Source organism: Bufo gargarizans, chromosome 3, assembly GCF_014858855.1.
Source record: "Bufo gargarizans isolate SCDJY-AF-19 chromosome 3, ASM1485885v1, whole genome shotgun sequence".
Taxonomy (NCBI): Eukaryota; Metazoa; Chordata; class Amphibia; order Anura; family Bufonidae; genus Bufo; species Bufo gargarizans.
The window spans coordinates 469,258,534-469,286,279 of NC_058082.1; the positions used below are offsets into that span (position 1 = coordinate 469,258,534).

Consider the following 27,746-nt stretch of genomic DNA (forward strand, 5'->3'; position numbering starts at 1 on the left):
TAATCCCAATTTTACCCATGAGTACCCTGGGGCAGGGGGAATGTCAGCACCGTGGTCCCTGCTTGTTTACGGTGCTGCAGCATCATGTGCCCATTTACCCAGTGTACGGAAGACCGCTGAGGCCACTGATTTTTTTTTTTTTGGGGGGTGGGGCAGAGCTCCGGCGCAGCACGGCGGTGAGAGGCCGGCGGACTAAAAAGTCAGACATGCAGTACTTTTAGTCCGGCGGCCTCTCACCGTGCTGCGCTGGATCTCCAGTCCCCATTATAGTCAATGCGGACGGAGAGGCGGTCCGGCGGCACGGCAAAATAGCGGCAGGACGGATCTAACAGGGTGAACAGCCTGTCGGATCCGTCCTGCCACTAGTGTAAAAGTAGTCTAAGCCCTTAGATGCCCTGGTCAAATGTGGCCACGGAGACCAAGAGGGCTAACGCCTGGAAGCGCGCTTCTGGGTCAGAAACGCCTCCCCCTGATGTAATGAGTCCTCGCCTGTACTAGGCTTCCAGGTCATTACTTGTCTATTACTATTCAGGGCAGCAGATGGCAGTACTGAATAATATAGCAATTTCTGTATAGAATAATAGAGCAAATTCCATTTTTCTATACAAATTGCAATCTAATGAGTGCAAGTTGGGAAACTAAAAGAAAAATTTAGAAAAATACAAAAAAAAAATCAAATCACCCTCCTTTCCCCAAAATCAAAAATTAAGAAATATATAATATCACAGGCATCTCTGCGTGTGAAAATGCCCATACTATTAAAATATAAAAAATATTGGCATAACGGAAAAACAAATGGCTGATTCGCCACTTCACTTTGCAAAAAAGTGTAATAAAAAGTGCTCAAAAAGATTTGATATTAGCGAAAACTACAGATCGTCTGGCAAAAAAGAGCCCTCACTCATCTCTGTAGATATAACTATAAAAAAAAGTTCTGGGGTCAGAATAGGCAGATGACAAAATAATTTAACCTTTTTTTCAGTATTAAAACGCAAGAAAAACTAAGTGTGGTATTGCTATAATTGTACTGATCTGGAAAATGAAGAGCACAAGTCAGTTTTACCACATGGTGAACACCGTAAGAACAAAACCAATAAAACTATGGCAGAATTGTGTTTTATTTTTTTCGAATTCCAACCCATTTGAATTTTTTTTTTCCAGCTTCCTTTTACATTGTATGCCATATTAAATGTGGCATAGAAAGTACAACTTGTTGCAAAAAAACAAGCCATTATACGGCTATGTGAACTGAAAAATAGAAAAGTTATGGCCCCGGGAAGGCAGTGAGCAAAAAAAAAAAAAAATGCAAGAGGGGAAAATCACTGCACCTTAAGTGGGCCCTGTTAATTTATGTTTGCTCACTCTGTACGCTCCTACATTTGCTCAGGCCATCGTGGGAACCAACTTGCTCCCCCTGCGGCCTCTGCAATCTGCCTTGTTGGCCCTACCGCTCTGCCATCTGCATCATTTACTATTACCTGCACCACCCAGGCCACACATAATGTCACTCCATTAGACCATATAATAGTGACAATGCTTCCCCTCCTGTTTAGTCCCCAAACATCATTTTGTGGTGGACCTCCAGGCTCTGACCACGGCTGGACTGCAACGGGAATCAAGACTAGCTGCAGCTTTAGGAGGGCTGGGGGGCAGACTGGCAGCCTCTGAGTAGTTCTAGGACTGTGGCAGTGTCAAATGTGACCATCAGTACTTGGAGGGGCGGTGGCAGTGCAGAGCTTCTGGTGGTCATACTTTCATTCTAGCAGCCCTTCACAAGTACTGATGGGCAGTGGTCACATTTGACTCTTGGTTCCACTGATTCCAGGAAGCCATTCAGTTCCTCCCCCTCCCCATCCTTCAAAAGTGTGACCCACTGAAAATCAATAATTATGGGGGAGCTTCTGGAATAAGTGTCCATGTCTGACCCTCTGATATAGGCGGGTGACTTATGGGCTGATAATCATGAAGAATAGCACTAGATGAGGGGGCTGCTGAGATAAGTGACCATGCATGGCCTTCAGTGGAGGTGATAGCTGCATTTACATGCAGCAATTTTCTCCTCTGTATGGGGACAAGCGATCAGTACCACCGTTGCTCCTTTCCACAGAAAATCATTATAACTGCTTACTCACCATTTATTTGAGCCAGAAACAGTGATTTAGGTGACCACATCAGTGATGCTTTCACCTTAAGGAACTGGTGATTGACAGTTCTTTACACAGGGAAGTTATAGGGAAAGCATGTTCCTACTAATGTTCCCTCCAGATAATTGCTCAGATCATCAGCCCATTATCTTTTCCCAATGTGAATCATATTGATCAGGCCATCCCTATATAATGGCTATTTTAGTAATTATAGTTAATTGTCGTTCTTTGCTGGAAGACATACTGTGGAATGTTTTGACTCTTCATAGGTTTTAATTAATAAATTAAAGGAGTTGTCCCATCTCGGCCTTTCATAGCCAAGCTGGGTATAATTTACAGTAAGCGCCAGCCTGGGGGTGGCTGAGTTACAGAATTGGCCAAGTATCTGGTGCTCCGCTGTTTTTCTAACTCCCATAGCAGTGAATGAGAGATATGCAAGCAGCGTAGCTCAGCGGGCGACGCTGTTTCCGTACCTTGGGACACTTAAGTTAAAACATTTTAATAAGTATAATTTTCTCACTTGGATATATTTTCTATCATTCTTGTGTTCTAAACAAACACAGTTCCTGAGTTCGATAGGATTTTTAGGTTTCTCCATGGTAAAATATGAGAATCATTGACCAACCGAATTTTGGTTTAATATTTGAAATCCATCTGGCTGTTGTGGAACAGTTAAATGTAATGGAGCCGTAAGAGGCGGCATGAAGCGACTGATATATACTAATGTTAAAAATGGCTAACTTTGTATATGGGCTGGTGGGTTTTGTGTGCCAGGGCTGCTTTTAAGTCCTAATCCAGCCCTGTATTGGCTTCCCACACATAACACCAGGTTTTGCTCTTGTGTGTCTCGGCCCTCTAGATTATGTCTGCAGGTGCGCTCCAGCAAACTCTGATGCAGCAATGAAAGCAGGTTCTGCCTAGGTAGTAATTATGGTCAAGAGTTTACAGGAGGCCTGGAGAGCACCTAATGCTATCAATGCATAGTGCGGAGACACACAAGACCAACACCAGGTGTCATGGTCTGGGGTGTCATTAGCAACCATAGCCATTCCCATCTGACATTCGTGGAGGTAACATTGACAAGCCTTCGGTATGTCCAGGACATTGTGGGAGAAGTCCTAATGCCTTTCTTAGGAGATGTGGTTTTCCAACAAGATAAAACGAAGTGGATAAGGATCTGTTGTGTCACTTGAACAGATTTGTCTTGGGGCTACTCCTAAGGGTGTTAAAGTAGTAGGGGAAATTTGATGCCGCTACCTCCTGGAGTAGTCTCTGTTCAAGTGACTACTGATCCGTGGGAGTCAAGAAACACAAAGTCAGGGACAGGTCAAGGGCAGGCAGTGTTCATACTATCCGATAAACAGTCTGTGGTAAGGTCGGGCAACTATGGGTCGATACGGAGATCAGGCAGAGGTCAGGTCAGGCAGCGAACAGTCCAATCCAGAAGTTGGTACACAGAGCAGACAAAACAAGCTAACTACACACCTTTGCAGGAAACTAGCATTTATTGCTCAGGCACCTTCCCACAAAGGTGTGCACGCTGGCCCTTTAAGCCCCGAAAAAATCACGTGTACCTCCTATGGTCAGTGAGAGGCATTGCTTTCAGAAAGCAGGTCTCAGAAGAACAGGGAGACCAGGACACCAGCAGGGGCAGAATGCTGAACTTCTAGAACCATGGAGCAGGCAAGCAAGGCAGCGGCTCTTTCCACCAGAAGGAATGGAATGGTCATAACAATACCCCTCCTTACACCTACTCTTCTTTCTTTTTTTTTTAGAAGACTGAGCCATCAATGTCTTCAGGAGGCTCCGATGATCTCTATTCTGGGCTAAAGCCTTTCCAGTCCACCAGGAAGAAGGTTTTACCTCTAACTTTCTTCATGTCCATAATATCCTTGCCCCCATACTCATTCTCTGTGCCAACAAGAGTAGGACCAGGGAATGAAACAGGGCGCCCACTTGTACGAGGGTACCTTAAAGGCAATTTTCACCTCTGGAGGCAATTTTTGTTTATGATTGCATTTTACTCATTTTTGGCTAAAAATCATCAATTGGCCTTTATTAACAATATTGAACAGTTTTGTCACAAAGGGTTAACTGTTTTTCTAACTGTGTGACTGGTACTTTCACTTTGTGCCAATCATCTAATAATCCTTATCTCTAAATTACTAAGAAGTCATAAACACTTATTTAAGCCACATTCTTATCAGTAAGATAAGAACTGACCTATAATGAGTGTTTATAAGGTCAGAGAGCAGAGATAGGGAGCCCGTCAGCTCCCCAACTGACGGAAAAGAGAACACAAGGCACAACAGCCGCAGCACAGCATGGCAACGTCTCACCTGGCATGTCGAATAGGTTCTGGGGAGCTTGGGGGGTGCAGCGGAAGAGACGATAGCAGTGGAAAAGGAGGAGTCAGCCGAGGAGAAGACTGAGGAAAGTTATGTACCTTACCTGCCAGTGTTTGCTAGACCACGTGTCTGTGGTCAGATGTATCTTGGCACTGACAATGTGTGCCAGAGATACATTCACTTGCCGCTGAACATGGCCATATAGTTCTGGGAAGCCCTTCTGGGAGAAATATTTACTTCCGGGGACCTTCCATTGCAGTGTGCCAATGGCCACAAATTTTCTAAAAGCCTCCGAGTCCACCAGTTTATATGGCAGTAGTTGGCGGGCTAGCAGTTAAGACAAGCTGGCGGTCAGCCGTTGGGCAAGAGGGTTATCCGGCGTCATCAACTTTTTACATTTGAACATTTGGGCCACGGAAGCCTGCCTTCTGTCAGATGAATGCAACGGTGGAAGGTGGAGTGGAGGACAAATGGGAACAGAGAGAGGTGAAGAGGCAGGACGTGGAGCGCTGGGAGTGTGGCTTTGTGGGTGCTGACGGTGTTGCTCCCACCGGGCTCAGTGATGGGAGGCCAGGTAACTTAAGGTGGTTGTCCCTAGGTGAGTGTTGGGCTTACCGCGACTTGAAAGTGCGTTGAAAGCACAGGCTGCAGATGACAACACTATTATCAGCAGCTGACACGTTAAAAAAGCCCACACTGCACAGCAGTGTGCCGGCGTCCTGGGAGCGCAAGATGTGACCGTGCATGGTAGATGGCTCGCTTCAGATACATTAGTAGTCTGCTTTTTGCCTTCTGTGCACTGCGAGTTCTGCCTGCTTCTCCTCCCTATCTGCTGCTCCGTCTCTCCCTCTGAACTCCCCTCCTCTTCCTCTCTTGTGGGCACCGACGTGACGTCCATCGACACGTCATCATCGTAAACTTCACCACCACTGACATTAGAGATCCCTGAGTAGGCAGCAACAGCAGGGACCACCCTCCTTGGTCTGATCTGGGTACTGTTGTCAGACTGCAGGGTGGCGACCGTTGTACCTCCTCTTCCTGATCCGATGCCAAGAATGGCTGCGCATCGGTAAGGTCTGGGAATGGATGGGAAAATAATTCCACTGACTCATGTGGAGGGGCTATGGTGGAGGTGTCTTTGGGGTGCACACAGCAGAGAGTGAGGAGGGTGCTGATACAGAGGATGAGGAGGGTGCGGAAGGCTGAGTGAGTCACTCAACCAACTCTGGTGCATCCTTTGACATAATCGCATGCGCCTTCTCCAACTTCCCACTTAGGCCCCTTTCACACGAGCGTGACGGATTAGGTCCGGATGCGTTCAGTGAAACTCGCACTATTTTGCAAGCAAGTTCAGTCAGTTTTGTCTGTGATTGCGTTTAGTTGTTCAGGTTTTTTCCGCGCGGCTGCAATGCGTTTTGATGCGTTTTTCACGCGCGTGATAAAAAACTGAAGGTTTACAGACAACATCTCTTAGCAACCATCAGTGAAAAACGCATCCCACCCGCACTTGCTTGCGGATGCAATGCATTTTTCACGCAGCCCCATTCACTTCTATTGGGCTATGGGCTGCGTGAAAAACGCAGAATATAGAACATGGTGCGATTTACAACGCTCATGTACACAGACCTATTGAAATGAATGGGTCAGGATTCAGTGAGGGTGCTATGCGTTCACGTCACGCATTGCACCCGCGCGGAAAACTCGCCCGTGTGAAAGGGGCCTTAGTCTCCGGCCTGGTGCACCTGCCCGACCCCTGCGGAATGGCCTGCCTCTTTCTCTGCCTGTCATTTTCAAAATTACCCTGTGACAAAGTCCCTATAGAAGAGCAGTATTTGTGGAAGCAGGTATATAGAACCTCTTAATGATTATTTTCTGGAAGCAGGTATATCAAACCCCTTAATCAGTTTTTTGGGGGGCAACAGGTATATCACACCAGTTATAATTAGTTGTTCCAATAGAGTTTGTCCCTCTGTATAGCTGCGGTATCTCAGCAGAACCGCACACAACTGCTGCACTATACAAATGCACTATAATATACTTTCTATGTTAAAAAGTATATCACACCCCTCAGTATGTCACACCTATCGATAGCACACCTATACCAGTCCTTAAAAGGACTTTTGGGGCCCTATTTGATAGCGATTTGTGTCCCTAACAGTCTGTCCCTGCTCCACACAGCAACCTCTCCTTACACTGGCAAAAGACTGAAAATAAAATAGCGGCCAGATCAGGTTTATTTATAGGGTAGGGGGTATGTCCATGTGCTGAATCCTCTCAATTGGCCCACCTGATGGATGTGTCATGGGTGAAAGTTCGAAGTTCGGCGCTATGCAAAAAAATATGGCGCGTGTGAATATCGCCATATGTTCGCACGTTCAGCGAATCGCGAACGAGCAAAGTTCGCCGTGAAACGACCGCCGGGGGAACAGTAAGGCCATCTCTAGCCATCGCTCCATTCACTGGAATGGAGCGGGTACTTGTATTGCACTGCACTTCTGAGATGAAGTACAGTGTAAGGAACAGGACGCAGTGCTCGCATGAACTGCCGCCGCCTCTTCAAACAGCTGATCAGATATTGATGAGCTATCCTGACGATAAGTCATCAATATAAACAGCAGGACAACCCCTTTAAATCATCTATGAAACACCTGTGAGGGACAGTATCAAATGCCTTTGCAAAGTCCAAAAATACTATATCCACAGACGCTCATCTGTCCAGGTTTCTAATCACCTCATAAAAGAAAGAATTCACTTAAAGGGGTTCTGTAGCTTTTTCTTACTGATGATCTATCCTCTGATTGGCGGAGTCCGACGCCCACCGATCAGCTGTTTGAGAAAGCAGCAGCGCTGGCAGTAGCGCCGAGGCCTTGTCGCTGTTTCCCGCAAGCCCAGTGACATCATTACTAGTATCACTGGCCTGGACGCGACACCCAGGACCCTTGCCGATTGGATGCTGATGACCTATCAAGGGGCTACAGAGCTATGAAAGCGGTTCTATAGCTTTTTCTTACTGATGATCTATGGAAAAAGCTACAGAACCCCTTTCACTAGCTCTGTAGCCCCTTCATTCTAAGGATAGTGTGAGGGGTCCTGACTCCTAATAGTTGGACCTCCGCCCATCAGGTTTAGCTTCTGACACGTCCCCCTTTTGTGCCTGCTGAAATTATTAGAGTTCACAGTTTAAAGCAGTCCACTTATTACATATCATTTAATACATGGCATGTATCTATAGATCTGATTCAGGCCGCTTTCACACAGTCAGTGTTTGGTCAGTGATTTCCATCAGTGATTGTGAGCCAAAACCATGAGTGGGAAATCCGGATGAATTACTGAAGCAATACTGATGACAATCTTGATAGTATATCACCAGGAATCCGCGCATTTTTCGGAGACAGAATATAGACAGATTTCAATACATTTGTGCGAAAGCGGCCTTGATCACATTTCTGTGTTCGTTTGACATCAAATCAGTACGTATTTCATCCGTGAAGGATCCGTGTGCCCGTTTTTTGCCCTCTGTGTGTCATCTGTATTCCACGGACACTGCTCAGATGAAAATTAATTTCCAGAGAATCTCAGTGGTCAGCAAAAAACGGATCAAACACGGATGCCATCCGTGTTGTGTGATGTTTTTTCACAGACTTCAGTAGGCTTGTTTGGTCCACATCATAGACCAAAGTAGTGTATGTCGTCAGTAAAAATAAATAAATACTGGTGTGTGTGAACGGACACAATAAAAGCAATGGGTACAATGTGCTGTCTGTGGAAAATGCGGATAGCACATATCAGTGAAAAGCGGAAATGTGAACGAGGCCTGTTTGTTTGGGTGATCACGCTCAGGGTCAGGCGGAGATTTTTCGGTAGAACTTAACAGTTTAATTTCATAAAGAAAAATCTAAAAATGATTTAAAAAATAGTTCATTTTATTCAGGAGTGTTTAACATATTGCATTTACATTTTTCTCCGATAATTAACAATAATTGATCCCTGAGACAACTCTAACAGAGTAATAAATCCTGACAGCGGCTGCAATGATTACACATCAAATAAAATGCCCACACTAAGGCCTCATGCACACGACCGTTGTTGTTTTCCGCTCCGCAAATTGGGGATCCTTTTACGTTGTCCGTTGCCGTTTTTTCCCCCCCGTTGTTTCTGTGTATCTTCTGTTTTTTGGGGCGGACCACCCAAAAAATAGTAAAGTAAAAAAAGTGTAATTTTAATATCCCCATCCAGGATACTGATTCTACAAAAACGGACGCCGATGACAGACGGTTGTGCATCCGCATTTTTGGCGGTCCCATTGACTTGAATGGGTCCGCAAACCGTTTTTCGCAGACAAGAATAGGACAGGTTATTTACTGGAACCACGGACGCGGATAACAAACGGTGGACTATCCGCATTTTCAACGGCTCCATAGAAATTAATGAGCCCGCATCAGAAACGCTAAAATCGGTGGAACAGACGCGGAAACAAACAACGTCTAAAAGTAATTAAAAAATCAGCTGTTTCTATAAATAAAAGCGAGGGGGGAATATTTCTACTGATCTGGATCAGAACATACTCTACATTATGTTGTCCTTTTGCTGTTCCTTATTATTATCCTTAAAATTCCTTATTTTCCCACCACCCTAGTTCCAGGGCATGGAAGAAGCACAGGTAAAGTATTCCTGTATGCGTTCAGAACACACTCATAGATAACTTTGCTCCAGAGCAGGAATCTTGTCCGCGATCCTCAGCGTTGACTCCCATTGAAATAAATGGGAGTCAGAAAGGACGCGGCTGCTGGTCGGATTTCAGCAAAATTTCGGTACGGCTGTTCACTCCAAAATTCCGCTGTAAAACCTTCCAAGTGAAAGCCCCTTTGTCACTTGAACTTGATGTGGATTCCATGCCAAAAACTGCAGTGCGGACACCACCTCCCATTTTCTTCAGTGGGAGGCTAATTACTAGGTTGGCCATCCCCTTTAAGAAATCAACAGGTAATTAGATGTCAACCTGCAATGTTTTCTATCAAGCTTAAAAGTTTGCATCCACCCAGTGGCGGTTTGGGAACTTAAAGTGGTCCTGGAAAAAAAACGAAAACTGGCCCCAAGGCGACAGAAAGCGGGACAACAGAAGTAGGGTGGGCCAGTAATACCACCCTAGCAAAACCCCATAAAATACTGCCCTGTCACCATCGGGGTGGTGATACAGTTGAATTCAGGAGGGATCTGCGGCTGCCGGCCAAGTGCACATGCACCTGGGGCTCCTAGCATTAATTAATATGTGAGCATCAGATCCTTATGTACCTGGCCAGCGTCTGTGAGGAGGGCTCAGGGGGCCCCCTGGGCATCGGCCCAGCAGGAAATTTCCCTGTAGGGTATATGGCCAAGCCGCCCCGGCATCCACCATCAGTTGTGTCTGCTGGGCATGCCATAGTTGGGATGGTCACTTCCACAGCAACATGAACATCTCTGTTCTGCAGGTAGATCTTCAAGACGTTTGCTCGAGCCAGAATGTCAAATGAAATTTTCTTTTGGGGCCGTAAAAAGGTAAAGATGCCCATACATGATACATAAGATATTGCTTCACCAGAGGAGGAGGACGCCATGTAAGGTTCAGGCAAATCAGTCCTATAAGCTCTTTAGGATGCACCTTCAGAAAAAAGTGTCTGATTGGAAACCTTCCCAGTTTATACTTCATAGGCCCTGATTAAGGCTGGTGTGTGCTACACCGGTCTTGATGGGTCCGGTGCTGCCAGAGGAGGCTTTTAATTTACGACGAGTCGCAGGCCTCATCATAAATGAAATGCCTCCTCCAGCAGTCCGTGCACTGGGCTGAAATCTACGCCAGCTTGTCACCATTTACACCAGTTTCTGAGATAAATGATGATAAATGTGCTTGGGGTCTATGGCCACGTAAAAACAGTGACTAGATAGGGGAATGATACATTTCCCCCCATTGTGTCTTGTTAGTAAGGCAAGATGGAACATTATATATAATAATTGCTCAGAAGACCCAAGCTGAGGATTGATGTTCTGTAGGTGGATCTCCAAAAGTCATGAGGTGAAAAGTGTAGACATCAACCTAACAAAAAGTCACGCTGTAATATCAGCCTGCAATCCCAAAATAAGGTGCAAATAGATATACAAGTGGTTGGCAATACGATTTCCATACACTCGTCATAGAGATAAACCCTCTGTTCTGGTAAACTGAGGGAAGGGGGGGGGGAATTTGTCCTACCAATCTATTGATCTTTCTTACACATGGACATCATCCATAGAGGATAGTCTGACAGATTATTGCAACATTTATGGCCAACATTTAAGGGCATCTGTCAGCAGTTTTGTACCTATGACACTGGCTGACCTGTTACATGTGCACTTGGCAGCTGAAGACATCTGTGTTGGTCCCATGTTCATATGTGTCTGCATTGCTGAGAAAAATAAAGTTTTAATATATGCAAGTGAACCTCTAGGAGCAACGGGGGCGTTACCATTACACCTAGAGGCTCTGCTCTCTCTGCAACTGCCGTACCCTCTGCATGCGTTATGATGTTTTCCCTGCCTGGCCCTGTCTATCAAAGTACAGATGCAGATGTACAGAGCCTATGGGTGTAACAGCAACACCCACGTTGCTCCTACAATCTCATTTGAATATACTAAAACTAGATTACACTGTAGGGGAAATGTATGGCCCTAAGCAACTTCTCTTTGGTGACAACGGCTGAACGGCGGGGAGATATCAATCTAAAAAGGGGTTATAGTGTTGAGACAACTGCTATTACAACCTACTCCATAACTGTCCAAGAATGGACCAGACTGTAGATTCAAGAATTTGTGGTCAGACAATTGTCTCTCTGTGTGATCTATAGACATAGATTTCTTTGACATTCACTATGTCCTGATGCAGAACAGTCTGTCCGGGAAAACTTCTGGAAGCTGCTCGATTACTCCGTGTGCTGTATCCCAGATTCTGACACCATCTTTGAGAAGACTCCTTTCTTCTGTATCAGTCTCTGTGGTTCATCAAACTCTACAACTCTACCAGCATCTAGAACAAGCACTCTGTGTAAAAGTAAAATAAAGTCAGCCATGTTTCCACATTTCTTCACTTTTGATCAATAATCTGAAGTTTGTTGGTATAATTTTCAGAGTTGGTTCCTCTCTTCCACTATACTGTCACATCCCGTCAGACAGAGACATAGCCTGACTCAAGTTACAACAGCTGGTGAAAAGCACCGGCTGTTGTAACTTTCTGCAATACAGACAATAGAACGAGGGGGAAAGGCAGGATTTCTAGAGACCCATGTCCTCCATACCCTCTGCATTACTAGAGGACTGCACCCTGGGCCCTGGCTTTCCCCCTCCCCACTGTCCTCATACACTGAAGCAATTCTTGAGATTAAGTTGTATCTTTCTTATCAGTTTTAACCTGTGCTCAGGAGGGAGTTGACTACTGAAAAACAATGGTTTTATGTGTGATCACCTGTCCAATAGGTAATCAGTTGCACCTTTACATGGGTCAATTGGGAATGAGCGTTCATACAAATTATGTTTGTATGAACGCTCATTCTCGGCCAGTCTAAAACGACTCTTACTAAATGGACCTTATCATGTAGTATTCACGACTGTCATGTAGATATCAGACATCTGTACCTTTCAGAATCCAGGACTGTATGTAGCCGGTGAGCGATTGTCAGTACAGTGCAGTCACTGAACGCAGTGCGAATGGTGCTCTGAACAAGGTTGTCGGTCTCCATGTCAATTGAGGCTGTTGCTTCATCTAGAAAAAGGATTTTTGTTTTTCGAAGTAAAGCTCGAGCAAGGCAGATGAGTTGTCGCTGCCCAACACTACAAGGAAAGAAAAACTTATCAACCACGGTAAAAAAAAACAACAACACTATGACGTCTTGAACCCAGAACTTTGTGGATGCAAAATGTGTGAATAAGCCCTTAGCTCTACCAAATTTACCTGCACAGATACACTATCTGGATGCAGGAGAGATTTGTGCTGTTGCTCCATTATTACATTCTTGCACTACAATAAAGGGGTCAGATCATACTGGTTTTCTCTAGCAGTCTTCAGCTCTTTCATTGCTTCTTGTATATTGTTCTGTAGCCAGTATCTTTAATACTACACTCCTTAAATTGCAACACCAAGAAGGAAAAGCTGTAAGGTTATGAAAATTAAGGACGCAGCAGGTGTCACTTAGATGACAAAATGTTCAAGCACCTAGCTCCAATCTGTGGCATGCAGCAACTTCAGTGTTAAAGGGAACCTGTCACCATGTTCTGACATATAAAACCAAATGTACCTTAAAGGGAACCTGTCACCGGGTTTTTGTGTATAGAGCTGAGGACATGGGTTGCTAGATGGCCGCTAGCACATCCTCAATACCCAGTCCCATAGCTCTGTGTGCTTTTATTGTGTAAAAAAAAACGATTTGATACATATGTAAATTAACCTGAGATGAGTCCTGTCCCTGACTCATCTCACATACAGGACTCATCTCAGGTTAATTTGCATATGTATCAAATCAGTTTTTTTACACAATAAAAGCACACAGAGCTATGGGGACTGGGTATTGCGGATGTGCTAGCGGCCATCTAGCAACCCATGTCCTCAGCTCTATACACAAAATCCCGGTGACAGGTTCCCTTTAATGCTTGTTTACCCTGATAGTTCCCAGCGATCGTTCCATAATCTTCTCAGGACTAACCTGTCCTATTTTATGGCCCTATAACGCTTTCCCGCCCTTTATGCTAATTACCAGAAAAGAGTCATATCTTACATGCTTGACCAAAAAAACGCCCCTACAGATAAAATCTCGCGTGAGCGTCCTTGCTTCGAGTTTAGGTAAGCACACCCCCCTAACCGCCCCCTCTTTTGTTAGATTGACAGCCTGCAGTGTGGCTGGGATCGTATAAGTCTCGCGCATGTGCTCCTTGGTAAGGCGCGATCCTGTCTCCGGCTGCCGCTGTTAGCCGGGTTTCAGTGGCGCACTGCGCATGCACGAGACTTGTGCCATCCCGGCCGCGCTGCAGGCTGTCAATCTAACAAAAGAGGGGACGGTTAGGGGGCGTGCTGACCTAGACTCGAAGCAAGGAAGCCTCATTTGCATACAACCTGCGGGGGGGAAAAAAGTGGTCTTACAGCGATCATGCGCCTCAGACATCTTACACAGGAACATGTTAACAGCTTTAAGGTACTGCTGGCGGTTTATGATCCATTTTGGTGCTGACAGGTTCCCTTTAAGGAGGGTAGTAACATGTAATTTGGTGTTACCTCAGGTTCTCTCCTCCTTCTGAAACCTCATGGTAGAGTTTCTTGGGAAGAGATTGCACAAAGTTCTTGAGATGGCACATATCCAGAGCCTCCCATAGATCAGCATCAGAATGTTTCTCCAAGGGATCCAGATTCATCTGTACAGTCCCCGAAAATAAAACAGGATCCTAGAAAAAGAGAGAGGAATGGCTGACAGCTATGGAGACCAAGGGGGTCATTTATTAAGCTGAAATACGCCTATATTGGGCTTAATTTCAGGAGCAGATTGGGTGCAACAGCAAGTTGGTCCGCAATCTGCAACTTCGTCCCAGTCATGCCAGGCCTAAATAAGTGGGTATGGCGGGGAAGGGGATGGGCGGGCAGGCCGTCTCATTTACCATTTTCAGGCGAAGCAAAAAGTCTAAATGTAAGATGGCAAGGAAGCTGTATTGCATTTAGAACTGGCACAGGATCCGCCGAAGTTATGAAGAGGCTGGAACCACCGCCAGCTTACGGTTTTATTAGGACTGGCGTCTTATTTAACGCCGGTCTTAATAAATGTGCCCCCAAGTGAGTATTCTAAAGCTGCTAATGGAATTAAAGGAATTGTAATCATGAATGCACCTTTTACAGTTGTTGTCGGCCTGATGATCAGCTGATGCAAGTCTGACTTCTGAAATCCCCAGGGAACAGCGGATATTTCAGGGGGAAGCAGTATAAGGGTGCACTTACATGGGCCTTTTTGGACTCCACGGCTTGTACAGGTGAAGCACAATCAAATCATGAGATTCACGTGTACAAGCTATGCAACCACACTGCAAAACCATGGCATCTCCTGGTCATAGTGTGTGTTTTTTCTGCAGTTTCGGATGTGGTTTTGACATGGACCATTGTAAATGCACCCTTACACCTAGGCTATAGGCCATAATGCAGCTGGGGGTTTGGTGGGTGGTCAGGAGCACAGTCTGGTCCATACACATCTGGTGTTGACTGTGCATCTGACACTCACCGAAAACACTGGGATTGGAGATAATTCCAATCCCGGATGTTTAACAACTTAAATGCTGTGGCATCTACGCCATTAGACAGAGATAGACCTTCCTCCACACTGTATTTGGAGTGTCGTTAAAGGGGACCTGTCATCAACTTTATGCTGACCGTACGGTGGGCAGTATAAAGTAGTGACAGAAATGCTGATGTCAGCGGTGTGTCACACATGAGATAAAAGTCAGTGGTTGCTGAGAACCAGCATCACAATGATTGCAGACTGGGCCTGGAAAAGAGTCCCGGCCACCTGAGAAGAGTCCTGGATATTCATGACTTCCTGCTCTCCTGCCCACCTGCTGATGACGGACAGTCTTCTACCGAGTTTTCTCCCTTTCTGTCTAGGAGAGAACTGCCAATCATCAGCAGATGGTCGGGGAGAGCAGGAGATTATGAATAACCAGGACTCTTCTCGGGTAGATGTGACTCTTTTCAAGGCCTGAGCTGCAATGATTATGATGCTGGTTCTCAGAAACCACTTACTCATAGCTCATGAGTGACACCCCGCTGAGATCAGAGCGTCTGTCACTATTTTATACTGCCCATAAAGTTGATGACAGGTTCCCTTTAACTGTTTGTCATGGCAGCCGAGGTCCTAGTGAAAGTCTCCAGGCCTGCCATCCAGATAATGCTGAAGTCACCATACACTGCAATACAGAATGGTTTATGTTTAACTGTAGATATTGACATGGAAAATTAAAAATATCAACACAAATTCGTTAACAATATGCTAAACATAAAAACATGATTTGAACAATAGGTCGTTTTCTGATGACACATTCTCTTTAACAACCCTGTCAGGAGCCTAATCTCAGTACGGTCGGTATAAGGTCACTCACCTGTGGAATGATATTCAGTTTGCTTCGTAAGTCGTGAAGTCCAATGGTTGAAATATCAATTCCATCAATGACGATCCTTCCTCCTGATCTCTCTAGTATGCGGAACAAGCAATTGGTGAGAGTGGATTTACCGGCTCCGGTTCTTCCAACAATCCCGAGCTGAAAATACATTAATGGAAACATTCGGTTTTATGACAAGTTAACACCCAAGGTGGCGACGGAACCGTATATCAGCCAACAGCTATATCGTCTGTCGTATGTGACTGTACCACCGCAAATGGTCACCACTGTCTAAAATGATCCCTATAGGATATGTAACAGAATAGTGGTGCACAAGCAGTGGCCCACCAACCATTGGGACACAGACATCCTGCACTGTATGAAGCCTGTATCCTAGTGATGTAAATAACACTATTTCCCTCCACCATAGAGTCCCATGTAAATAACATCACACCATCTCTCCAGCCCCCTCTAAAATACAGTCCCATGTAAATCACATGACCTCCTCCCCAGTCGCCTTCAACATACAGTCCCAAGTAAATAATATCACCCCCTCCCAAGCTGCCTCCCACATACAATCCCATGTAAACATCACCCCCTCAACATTCAGTCCCATGTAAATAACATCATTTTCCCCCCACCAGCCACCTTCAACATTCAGTCTTATGTAAATAACATCACTCCCTCCCACAGCCGTCATCAACATACAGTCCCATGTAAATAACATCACTCCCTCCCATAGCCGCCTCCAACATGCAAGGGCGGATTCACATCACCGTTATGGATTCTGTTTTTGTTTTCCGTTATAACACAGTTATAACGGAATCTATAAGATGGAAGTCAGAACAAAAGCCTTTAGACGCATTCCGTTTTGATCCATCATAATAGAAGTCTATGGGCAATTATAACGGATCCGTCTGGTTTCCTGTCGACAGGACTTTTTTTCTGTTCTGCATAACGAAACCAGACGGATCCATTTTAAATCCCATAGACTTTTATGACGGATCAAAACGGAATGCCTCTAAAGGCTTTTGTTCTGCCTTCCGTCTTATGGATTCCGTTATAACCATGTTATAACGGAAAACAAAAACGGAATCCATAACGGTGATGTGAACCTGCCCTAAATAACATAATCCCCTCCCACAGCCGCCTTCAACATACAGTCCAATTTAAATAACATCACCCTGTACTAGCCCCATCCTACATTCTGTCCCATGTAAATAACATGACCCCCTCCCCAGCCACCTCCAACACACAGTTCCATGTAAATACCATCCCTCCCTTCAGCCCTAACATACAGTCCCAGTTAAATAACCACAACTCCCAGCATTGCTCTGCCTCTCCCTTCACTTACCTCTCCTCCTGTAGCAGACATTACCACAGCTTCTTCCCTAGGACTTCTCCTCCTAACTGCCGTTCCCTCCTGCACTGGTCACATGACGGCGACATCATCGCAGGTCCTTTTCAACCACTGCCTATTTTACTGGTCACATGACCTGTGATGTCACCACGGGTCCTTCAGATCTTCTACTGCATTAGATTCAATTGTATTGCCGTCCTGAGGATGGCAATACAGTTGTATCTAGCTGGCAGGCAGGACATTCAGGGCCTGGGACAAAACATCAGGGGCCCAGGCCTGAATGTTTTAACCAAGCAACGCCCCTGGCCATCAGCAATTCATTTTGCAAGTCAGTATTCCATTTTGGGACTCCAGAGATGACACTGAGGTTTTTGTCAAGCAGCATAACACTCCTCCTTTCTTAGAAATCAGAAGAACATGGGGTTCAGGAGGTGATAGCTGCAGGACGTAGAGGCTATAGCATGGACGTGGCCAGCTTAGGTCTGGGATCGGTCATTTACTCCTGCTGTGCTGTCATACACGTGACGTAGGTGTACTAGAATCACTTTTCCACTGGCTCTGGTCTGTACACACATCTTGGAGGATGTGGTCATGTGATTTTGTCATATACCTACATAGATATGACATGACAAGGACATGACTTCTCAGTAGCCGTATGGTTTACAATGCACACAGCAGAATGTGTGGGAAGTTGGGCACAATCACTATAAAGGTGAGAAAAATGTATCCTTAAAAACTCTTTGTTTGTTTTTTATTTTAGAAGAAGTAAAAGGAATTGGAAGATATTGAATCTTTTTCCTTCTTGACGAGGTCACACAAGTTGTAGTATGGACTATGGGGGTCATTTACGATTAGAAATAGGCTTATATTAGGCGTATTTCTGGCGCTGATTGTGGTGCAAAGGTTATTTGCGCCGCAATCTTTGACTTTTCACGGCTCACGCCAGGTCTAAAAAAGGGGACATGATGTGGGTGGGGAAGGGGAAGGAAACAGGTCGCAGGAACATCTCATTTACCATTTTCGACGCCTGTTTTAAGTGTAGAAAATAGTCTACATGTAAGACAGCAAGGAAGCCGTCTTACATTTAGAATCGGCGCAGGATACGCTGAAGTTATGGAGAGGCCGGCCCCAGAGCAGGGGCTTATTAAGACCGACGTCTAAAATGCCAGTCTTATTAAATGACCCCCTATATACATACTGAAAAATAAAATAACATTTTTGGGACTCAAGGGTATAATCAAAAGTTGGAGTTTTGTTGCAGAAATTTCTGTGGCTGAAAATCTGTTCTATATATCAGAAAGTTTATGTCTGCAGCATTTGATAGATTTTTCCAAGTCCCCATTGAGATGAGTTTGAGCAACAAATCTGCTGAATGTGAATCCTCTCCCTGGCTCTCTTCACTGGTCTTCTAGTCCCCGTCCATCAACTTCCATACAGATGGGGTCACATACAACACTGCAGTCAATGACTGGCCTCAGAAGTGACATGTCCCCAAGCGTCTCGTCTTTACTGGGTCATGAGCTGCTTGGGAACACGTCACCACTGAGGACAGGCGTTGGCTGCAGCAGCGCATGTGACCCCGTCCATGCAGAAGTTGACAGGCGCGACTTGCCGACCAGTGAAGAGAGCTGGAAGTGAGTGAGAGGGAGAAGATTATAGATTTCTCCACAGGTACAACTGGCCAAAAGGTAAAATAAAAAAAATAAAAAGCTGGAGAACCCCTTTAAAAGATGTAAGAGGGTACAGGCATACAACATTTCATTTTCCCTAGGGCATACATCTTGTAATGACCAATTGGCGTTTGTGCAGGGAAAGCATACCTTGAAAGTATCCGAGGCCCCATACACCCGATGGAGGCCAAAAGAGTATCCTTTGGCCTCCCTTGGACAGTATATGTCTATGCACCTTTTTTGGTAGACTTTGCAATTCTATACAGAGGAATCCAGTAAAAAATAAAATAAAATTATACTGTGCAATGTAAGTTTCTTTTTAAAATGGGAGTGTATGGGCGACATATATCACAGTGACTATACAGAGGCAAATACCAGAAGGAACATCTATCACACGGTAGTGTAGGGGGGTTCCTGACAGCTCAGACATGAGGTGGACATAGACAGGAGATATTTGTGGGCAGATCCAGCCACTTCTGATGGAATGGGCAGACAAGTTTTTGTGCACGGTGTGCGACAGACATCAGGATATTGCCGGATTCCACCAAGTATAGCTAGCTCATATTCATAAACCATCAGAAAGATAAACCGAATATTATTTACTGCTAGAATTCACCTTCTCTGTTTCATGCAGCTTAAAGGTGACATCCCGGAGAGCCAAGTCGTGGTCCTCCCGATAGCGGGCCTGGTAGTTCGTGAACTCAATGATCCCCCTGTCTGGCCACTCAGCAGCTGGTCTTTTCGGCAGGATCCAGGGGGCCTGGTAATGTTTGGACATAGATTTAGTTACAGCAGAGATAGTGCACCAATATATAAAGTTTAATTTGGGTACCTCTTTTTCCATTTCTTCATATTCACAAACCCGTTCAATCGCCACTCCGTTAGTCTCTATCTCACAAGCTTTGCGCACCCAGAAATTTAACGTCAGTGTGATCTGGGGAGGAAATGAAGGAGGCACAGGGGTTGAGATTCTTACAGAACAGTATACCTGAGGGGAAAATGTTTCTGCTTCTTCTTGCATCTAAGGTGAACACACAAAAGTTACTGCTGCATTAAAGGGGTTGTCTCACTTCGGCTAATGGCAAAAGCGGCAGCCTATTCCGATGTCATGGCCACAGCTGCGGCACGGATACAAGTTGGCCAGGACAGAAGCTGCTGCGCATGCGTTCCAGAAAGGCCGAAGCTTTTTTCTATAGTGTGCAAGCATGACCACCGCTGCTGGATTGCAGGGTGGTCATAACCCCGGAAACGAGCAGTGTATAATGTGATGGAAAAATGAATCACGCCAGCAAAGGAGGCAATATGGACACTCACAATGCATTAGTATCTGCTGTGTATTAATTTTGTCTACAAGATAAATGCCATTTGCTGACAACCCCATTTTAAACAGGCTGTCGAGAGAAGTAAAAGACTCTGCTGTTTGTGATTGATAGCGCCACTCTGGTCTGCAAGCTGTGTCTGGTGTTGAGGCTCAGCCCCATGTAAGTGTATGGATCTGCAATATCTGCCAACGCCTGCAGACACGGGTGGCGCTGTCTCTGAAAAACTGCAGACTCTTTTTTCTTAATTTTGCTATAACAGCTCTAATAACTGGACTATGGGTAAATACTGTGAAACTGTACAGATTATTTTTTACATATATTCTGTACCTTATGTACTTACATTTAATGCATAGGTTATTGGTACCTTATGTACTTACATTTAATGCATAGGTTATTGATAACCCCACTGTTCCAGATGTCATCTTCTCACCTGCCTGGACAGCAAATACTGCAGCAAAGAAGACCATCAAATTTCCCAAAAACTCCAGCCTCACTGCCAGCCACCTGAGGTAAGATAAAAACATATGATAACTGCAACTGATGACGTCTTTCTTACATTATCTTGTGTTGACTAGAACTTTTTATTGCCAACTCAGCTTTCCAACCAAGCAGGGAACAAAAAATCTATCAGAGACGCTAGATAGATGTCAGCTGAACCCAAAGCTTTCGGCAGAACTCTAAACACGTGCATGGAGTCTCCGACTTTGGCCTTATGGGAGATGTCAGTGGAAAAGAGCGTCAAGCTTTGTTTGGCTTACTGCAGCTGCCTCCATTCAACTGACCATGGCCACCAGTTCCCCAGCATGGCCACCACACAGTGGACCATACTTTCTGCTTCCAGCTCCATCCTGTGTTGTTTTCTAAACTAAAAACAGTTGGTTGCTGAGTGGTGCTGGGTGTGGGACCACCAGTGATCTGATACTGGCCAACTACCTTGAGGATAGGTGACTTTAATGGTGACTAGAAGAGAAGAGTCAGAAAACACACAGCTCTCCGTTACCTGTTAGAGATGACATTATTGTAGTAGCACACTAAATTCTCATTCATCACATCCTTGTTCTGACCAATGAACCTCTCTTGATGTCCGTAGGCTCTGATGGTGGACGCTCCCTGCAAGCTCTCACTGAAATGGGAGATGACTGGGGAACGTGAGGCCCCATCCAGTCTCCGGATTTGACGTGAGCTGGCGATATAATATCTCTGAACAAAGGAGAACATCACGTTAACAGCTCAGACGTGAGTAGACATATATACAAACTACATACAGGTCTAATGTGAATGAAAAAATAGGATTTTTTGTGCTTACCTTAAAATCCTTTTCTCACTGAGTTCATTGGGGGACACAGGAGACCATAGGGTATAGCTGCTGCTGCTGCCACTAGGAGGCGACACTAGGCAAAAAATGTGCTAGCTCCTTCTCTCCGCTATATCCCTCCTGCATACACTGAGCTAATCAGTTTATACAAAATCAGTAGGAGCAACGAGGAGAAGCCAACAGAAACCAATTGTATGAAAAAGAGCTGGAGATGGGTCAGAACCAAGTACAGGTGGGACCCACCAAAAAGAACCAGAAATGTACTTACTGGGTGGGTGCCGTGTCCTAAAATGAACTCAGCGAGAAGAGGATTTTACAGGTAAGCACAAAAAATCCTATTTTCTCGCTCGTATCATTGGGGGACACAGGAGACCATGGGACGTTCCAAAGCAGTACCATGGGGTGGGAATAAAAGACTAGAACAAATCTAAGGCTGGCCATGGGATCCCGCACAGAAATGTGGGGAAAGGAAGCACAGGAAGAGCATGAACCAGGAAGGCCAGCCAGAGAACGTAGAACGCACGGCATCTTAGACTGGGCAAAAAGAGGAAAACCCAGTTAAACAAAGCCCAAGGGCTCGAGAGGCTTCAGAAGATGTGGCTAGCAGCACATGATATCCACAGGAAGGATAAGCATGTCTGACGACTGAGGATGATGTACAGAAGGCACTTCCGGATAACGAGGACACAGAATTGCTGTGGGGACCTGGACTGGAAACCCAGGATGTCTCGCATGGCAATAGGTCCCATGGAAAATCGAGTAGTATCTACTCAACAGAAATGAACCTGTAGAATCTGGTTATGCACTAGACCTGGCGAACGAGCAACAGGAAAACCCAGACACGGCCTTACCAAATGTGTATCAGGATGGGATACTTCAAACCAGGAGAAAACTGGGAAAACTGGAAGGAATTATTGGGCAACTGGCAGAGGACTAGTCCTGTAGGCATCTCCCAGGTACGTGAGGAGACCCCTGTGGGCCAATTTGTAAAAGAAAATAGCGAGTAGCTGCTCCCTGGTAAAGAATCCAGCGCGAGAAGAGACTAAAAAGTATGAAATATGATCACTCATCAAGACAGAGATAAGGGATGGCCAAGGGGGACAAAAAGCCACAACGGAAACCAATCAGAGGAAGAAAATAAAAAAACATAGACAAATGGAGAGTAGTCTGAGAGGAAAAGCTTGTGTCCCCGGGGATCAATAGCATCCCAGCCGTGCAGCAGAGAGCAATGCGGCAGAAGAGTGCAGCCAAAGCAACCTCCGCCACTGGACAAAAGGAAAACTGCGAGTGATGCTGGACCCAGGACCATATCATGACTGGCATTAGACAGCCTGAGGAAACTGAGCAACTGCACTCTTAAGAGAGCAGGCTACAATACATGAGAGAGCACACAGACACTCGCCAGAGTACACTCATGGAAGCTGATCCAAAAAGGTAAGGATCGCAGCATACATCTCTGCTTAAAATGTCAGACGTCACAAAAACATCAGAGAAAATCTGGACATATAAGAAAAAAAATTGTGCAGGCGTTCCAGAACATTAAGAATCCAACCTCAGGAGTATGCATACTGGCCAGGTAGACAAACATAATCGGGGGGGAATCCAATTACTCGTCTTGCGGAGGGGCATAACGTAGAAAGGATGCTGCATTCCAGCAATGAAACATCTATTAGCATTGAAAACATGCGACAGCACCATAGTCCCGTCCAGGGGGTAAAAGCAGTTGATGCACAGTATGTGCCCTGAATAAGTGTGTCCCCTACATAAGGACATGTCAAATCTATTACTCCTCTCTTAAAAGAGGCAGTGTTGATGGTCTCACAGCATCAACAGTTAGCGCCAATGTCCCACTTTAAATGAAAACCATGTGGTAGACCAATGTCATAGAAATGAGGGGGTTATGCCAACCAGGGAGAACCCCGCAAAAGTGCGCAACAGAAGTGAATAGCTAATCAGCTATGGCATGAATACTAATGCTAATACTTGGTCAGAGAATGGAAGTACTGCAAATGACCATGTCATCAGGAATGAGTGGACAAATCACCTATTGATGCAACGGCATCCATTGGTCGTGTAAAAATGAGCTGGAGATCCACCTGAGAGGGAATGTAGACACAACCACCACACATAGGACCAGTGTGAGGGTTCCACCTATAGAAGGAGAGAAGCGGTAGAAGTTACCGCATACAGAGCCAGTGCCGAAACATGGAACTGAACAGAAGGCAATGTGGTAGAAACCACAGAACCATATCCAATGCAAATGCAAGGATTGAGGAGGAAAGCAACGCGGGTGCCACCATGGCTTGCAGGGGGAACGTAAGCTCTGAGCCTGAGAAGGGAACCACACAGTGGTAGACAAGGCACTTAGGGCTAAGGCAAATTCTCCACCTGAGAATGGGGTCAGATAGGAGTAATACAAGTAGTGGGTGAACCTGGTCCAGTGGTAGCAAAATAAATGGATCCAGCCGTGACCTAATTCAAAAAGAAAACACTTACGGAAGGGTGAACACGACAGGATGTACAGCGCCAGTGCGCGTCCGTGGAAGGAAGGAGGGGGTTAGCGCAGTGACGTCACCACACGTCCTTTTCCTCCTGGTCATCAAAGAAGAAGAAAGTCCAGGTACCAAACGCATTAAAACACTTTGCACTCGCACCCGCATCTTATCCGGCCCTCACACGCGACGCCTGTGTGAAAGAGGCCTAAGTTGCCCCAGGAGGGGATGTGACCACTGGGAACTGGTACTGGTCAGCCCCGGAGGTATGGGGTGGAGAGAGGGGGGAGCAAGGAGAGAACACGGGCCGGGAAGAAACAGCATTTGGCTGGAGAATGGAGGGGTGGAGAGGGGAGGAATGGAGAAGGGAGGTGGGGGTGAAAGATTGAGGGAGGTGGTGGATGGAGAGGGTTATACTCACCCTGTGTTCACAATACTCACCCCATCTTCATCCTCTTCTGTTCACCCCCCCATCCCCCGTCCCCCCGGGGTACCAGCAGGGTCACCTCTTCAGCCACTAGCACCAAGGTGGTAGAGGCTGGAGTGGAGGGGGGACTGCAGTAATGCAGGTGACCCCATGGCTGGTGGGATGCAGGGCAGCTGAGCCGCCCTGGTCCACATTTACCTTCTCGGGGAGGTCGGGCGGTGAGGGGAACCGACACCGGCCTTCCTCCCCGGGTAAACAGACAGGCCAGGCATCTTTGTTTCCCGTACCTAAAGGGGAAAAAAGGAAAAATAACAAAAGACGACGCCCTGCAAAGCAGGGAGGTCTGCCTCCTACAGACACTAATCAAAAACTGATTAGCTCAGTGTAAGCAGGAGGGGTATAGCTGAGAGGAGGAGCTAACACTGTTTATGCCTAGTGTCGCCCCCTAGTGGCAGCAGCAGCTATACCCTATGGTCTCCTGTGTCCCCCAATGATACGAGCGAGAAATATGCATTGGACATATAGTAAGTCTACCATTAAATTTCCATCATTTTATACATAATTACTTATAACAGTAAATAAATAATCCCTCGACTGTGGGCTGAACGCCGCCACTATCTGAATGGCTGAACCCTTTCACTGCCAGGGGATTTGGTGCAATTTTTACACTTTTGACATACATAAAAAAGCCAGAATTATAAAAGTCATATTATACTCACATACCCATATAGACACCTGGCACATTGTCAAAATGCCACCAAGTGCAGACATCCAGATGGGGGGGGGGGGGGGAGGTTTACTGGGGCAGGGGCTTTATTACTTTTAATGTAAAATAGTTGTATAATCATTCACTGTATATATTTTTTATTTTGTACAACTTTCATCGACATACTCTGTCAGATGGTGAACAATAAAAAATAAAAAAATAAATGCCACCAAGCGTTTTACATTCATGGATGCCTTCATGTAATTTTGCCTCAAAGCATAAAGCAAGGTCACCAAGAACATACAGCATCTTTAGAAAAATCCTCAAAACTGAAAAAAGACCAATACATTTGAGTCATGGAGTTCATCAAATGGCCTCATTAGGGGTGATTGGAAGCACAGCCCTTTAGTAAAAAAAAATAAAAAATCCCTATATGTGACACAGAGCATAAAGCCTCTTTAAATGGCGGGGGTGATAACATGAACAAAGGTTTCTGTACCACATTATTAGGGTCACAGGGGGCTGTAGGGGGAAATTAAAGTATACAGGCTGGGATCTTTCTTCCTGCTGTCACTTGCAGATAGATTTTATTTAGGCCAGTGGTGATTGTTACACCTCTGATTAATGTCCAAAAACAAAAAAGGCTACGATTGACTCCTCCCCTGAGGAACATTGGGGAGGAGCAATTGTACAACAGCCTAAAGCAGATGTATAGAGCCAGTGAACTGTTTCTTTATGTTGTATCTGTTCCTTCTACAACAACACAATGTTAACAAAAGAAATGTTAAAGCTTAAATAGAAATAACTGTAATATTGTATTTTTTCTACTTACCTGGATTAAAAGGTATAAAAATCCAAAGGGCACAATAGCGATTGAGAACAGTGGCGTAGCAAACACAATCACCAGAATGGTCCCCAACACGTCCAGCATGCAGTTCAACCAAGTGCGCAAATAGTAATGGAAACGCTCATCTATTACATAGATGTCCTATAATAAAACAGAAATACAGACATACATAGATATATATGTACACACACACATACACACATATACACAGTATCCAAGCTCACAAAAATTACTTATTGGAATTCGGGATGAGACGTCTTCCTTCTCCCCAGCGCCCCCGCCCGCCCCAGCTGGTACCGTCCACATCATGCTATACATTCCTGTACAGCGTTTCGATGTGAGCGCTGACTGTGAGTATGGTAGGAGCTACTGTCTTGTGAGTGGGTGGCACGGCATCATTCTCTCTCAACCCCCACACCCTGGCTGCAGCGTCTTTCACAGTATACACAATGAGGTGTCAAGTCCCCCTCTATAGGCCACTTACAGATAATATGAAAGAAGAACACTGCAGAAATTCTGAATGGAGTTTTCATCCTCCCTGCCCTAAATAATAACGTACAATACCTGGGGACCCTCACCACTGAGACTGGTAGAGCCTCTCCTCCCCGCGGTTCTCTGGGTGCTGCCACGTACTATTATGTAACGCACAGACGCAGAGAGGACCCATCAGTGACAAAGATATCCAAGTGCGTGAGAATTTGGGGCAGTGGGAAAGCCAACTCCACCCAGTTCTTGAGGGCAGTTTTTCTATTGTTGTGTCACATTTTTTCCTCTACAGCTTTCACTATTATTGCATCCGCAGCCTTTCTTTCTGCTTCACAGTGAACCCGTCCGAGAGCTGCTCTGACGGCTCCATCTGTAGACCTTATCTGTACGTTCGGCTAATAAAACACTTGTTATAGCTAAATTATTGTTAGAATTCTGTTTATATGAATGTCTATGAGCTGTCAGAAGTTCAGAGATGAGGGCTACACATTGAGCCATCAGAGCAGCTCTCTGATGGATTCACTGTGAAGCAGAAAGCAACAGCCTGCAGATTCACTGAAAGTGAAGGCTGTAGCAGAAAAGGTATTGAACATTTTTAATAAAGATCAATTGAAAAGGTGTCCAAAGCCTTTAGGCTTTCCGGTGCACCCTTTTCAACCATTTATGACCACCGTAATTTTCATAATGCACAGCAATAATAGCCCTGGTCTAGGGATCCAGACTAGTTATAGCAAAGGCAAATCCAATATTACCCCACATCCTACCTTAGTAAATCGATTCAGTACTTGGCCCATTGGAGTCGTTTCAAAAAACTGGAGAGGGAGGTGGAGTATGTTGTCCAGCATCTGATTGTGTAGTAAACGGGAAGAACAGATGGTACCTCTTGTAATCACATAGGCCCCATAGCAGACAAAAATCCCTAAAAGCATAGAAGAGACCTTGTACTATCCACACAGATTCATATTCACTATGTCAAGGTATCTCCCAAAAAAAGAGAACTATCGAAGTAGGGACACCTATCCCTCTGGAACCACACATGGGTGGAGCTGGTTCACTTTAGTGGGTGCTGTGCTGCAGTAACCAGCTTCATCCACTACATACGGATAGAACGGTGTAGTTTCAGTGCCAACTTCAGCCACCAAAGCTACTGCAAAACAGCTGATTGGAGGGGTGCCGAGTGTTGGATCCCCAATTTTCAGATATTAATCGCCTATCTTGAGGCTAGGCCATCAATATTAAAGTACTGGAAAACCCCTTTAACAAGTAGCCAAACTATATGTATGTATGTATGTATATATATATACAGTACAGACCAAAAGTTTGGACACACCTTCTCATTCAAAGAGTTTTCTTTATTTTCATGACTATGAAAACTGTAGATTCACACTGAAGGCATCAAAACTATGAATTAACACATGTGGAATTATATACATAACAAACAAGTGTGAAACAACTGAGAATATGTAATATTCTAGGTTCTTCAAAGTAGCCACCTT

The 27,746-nt window shown here is 45.3% G+C and overlaps 1 protein-coding gene across 1 annotated transcript in view; it reads right to left on the reverse strand.

The window, feature by feature from the left end:
- Window positions 1-10,891: 10,891 nt before the first annotated feature.
- LOC122932368 (multidrug resistance-associated protein 1-like) overlaps window positions 10,892-27,746 on the reverse strand; it is a 64,511-nt gene continuing 47,656 nt past the window's right edge. The window contains exons 19-28 of the mRNA XM_044286738.1: window positions 27,015-27,169; window positions 25,750-25,905; window positions 20,978-21,177; window positions 20,355-20,481; window positions 19,488-19,589; window positions 19,272-19,415; window positions 15,626-15,784; window positions 13,764-13,930; window positions 12,134-12,328; window positions 10,892-11,542 (exon numbers count right to left, since the gene is read on the reverse strand). Of these exons, the coding sequence (XP_044142673.1) occupies window positions 11,425-11,542; window positions 12,134-12,328; window positions 13,764-13,930; window positions 15,626-15,784; window positions 19,272-19,415; window positions 19,488-19,589; window positions 20,355-20,481; window positions 20,978-21,177; window positions 25,750-25,905; window positions 27,015-27,169 (1,523 nt within the window). The 3' untranslated portion in view covers window positions 10,892-11,424. The remainder of the gene's footprint in view (window positions 11,543-12,133; window positions 12,329-13,763; window positions 13,931-15,625; window positions 15,785-19,271; window positions 19,416-19,487; window positions 19,590-20,354; window positions 20,482-20,977; window positions 21,178-25,749; window positions 25,906-27,014; window positions 27,170-27,746) is intronic.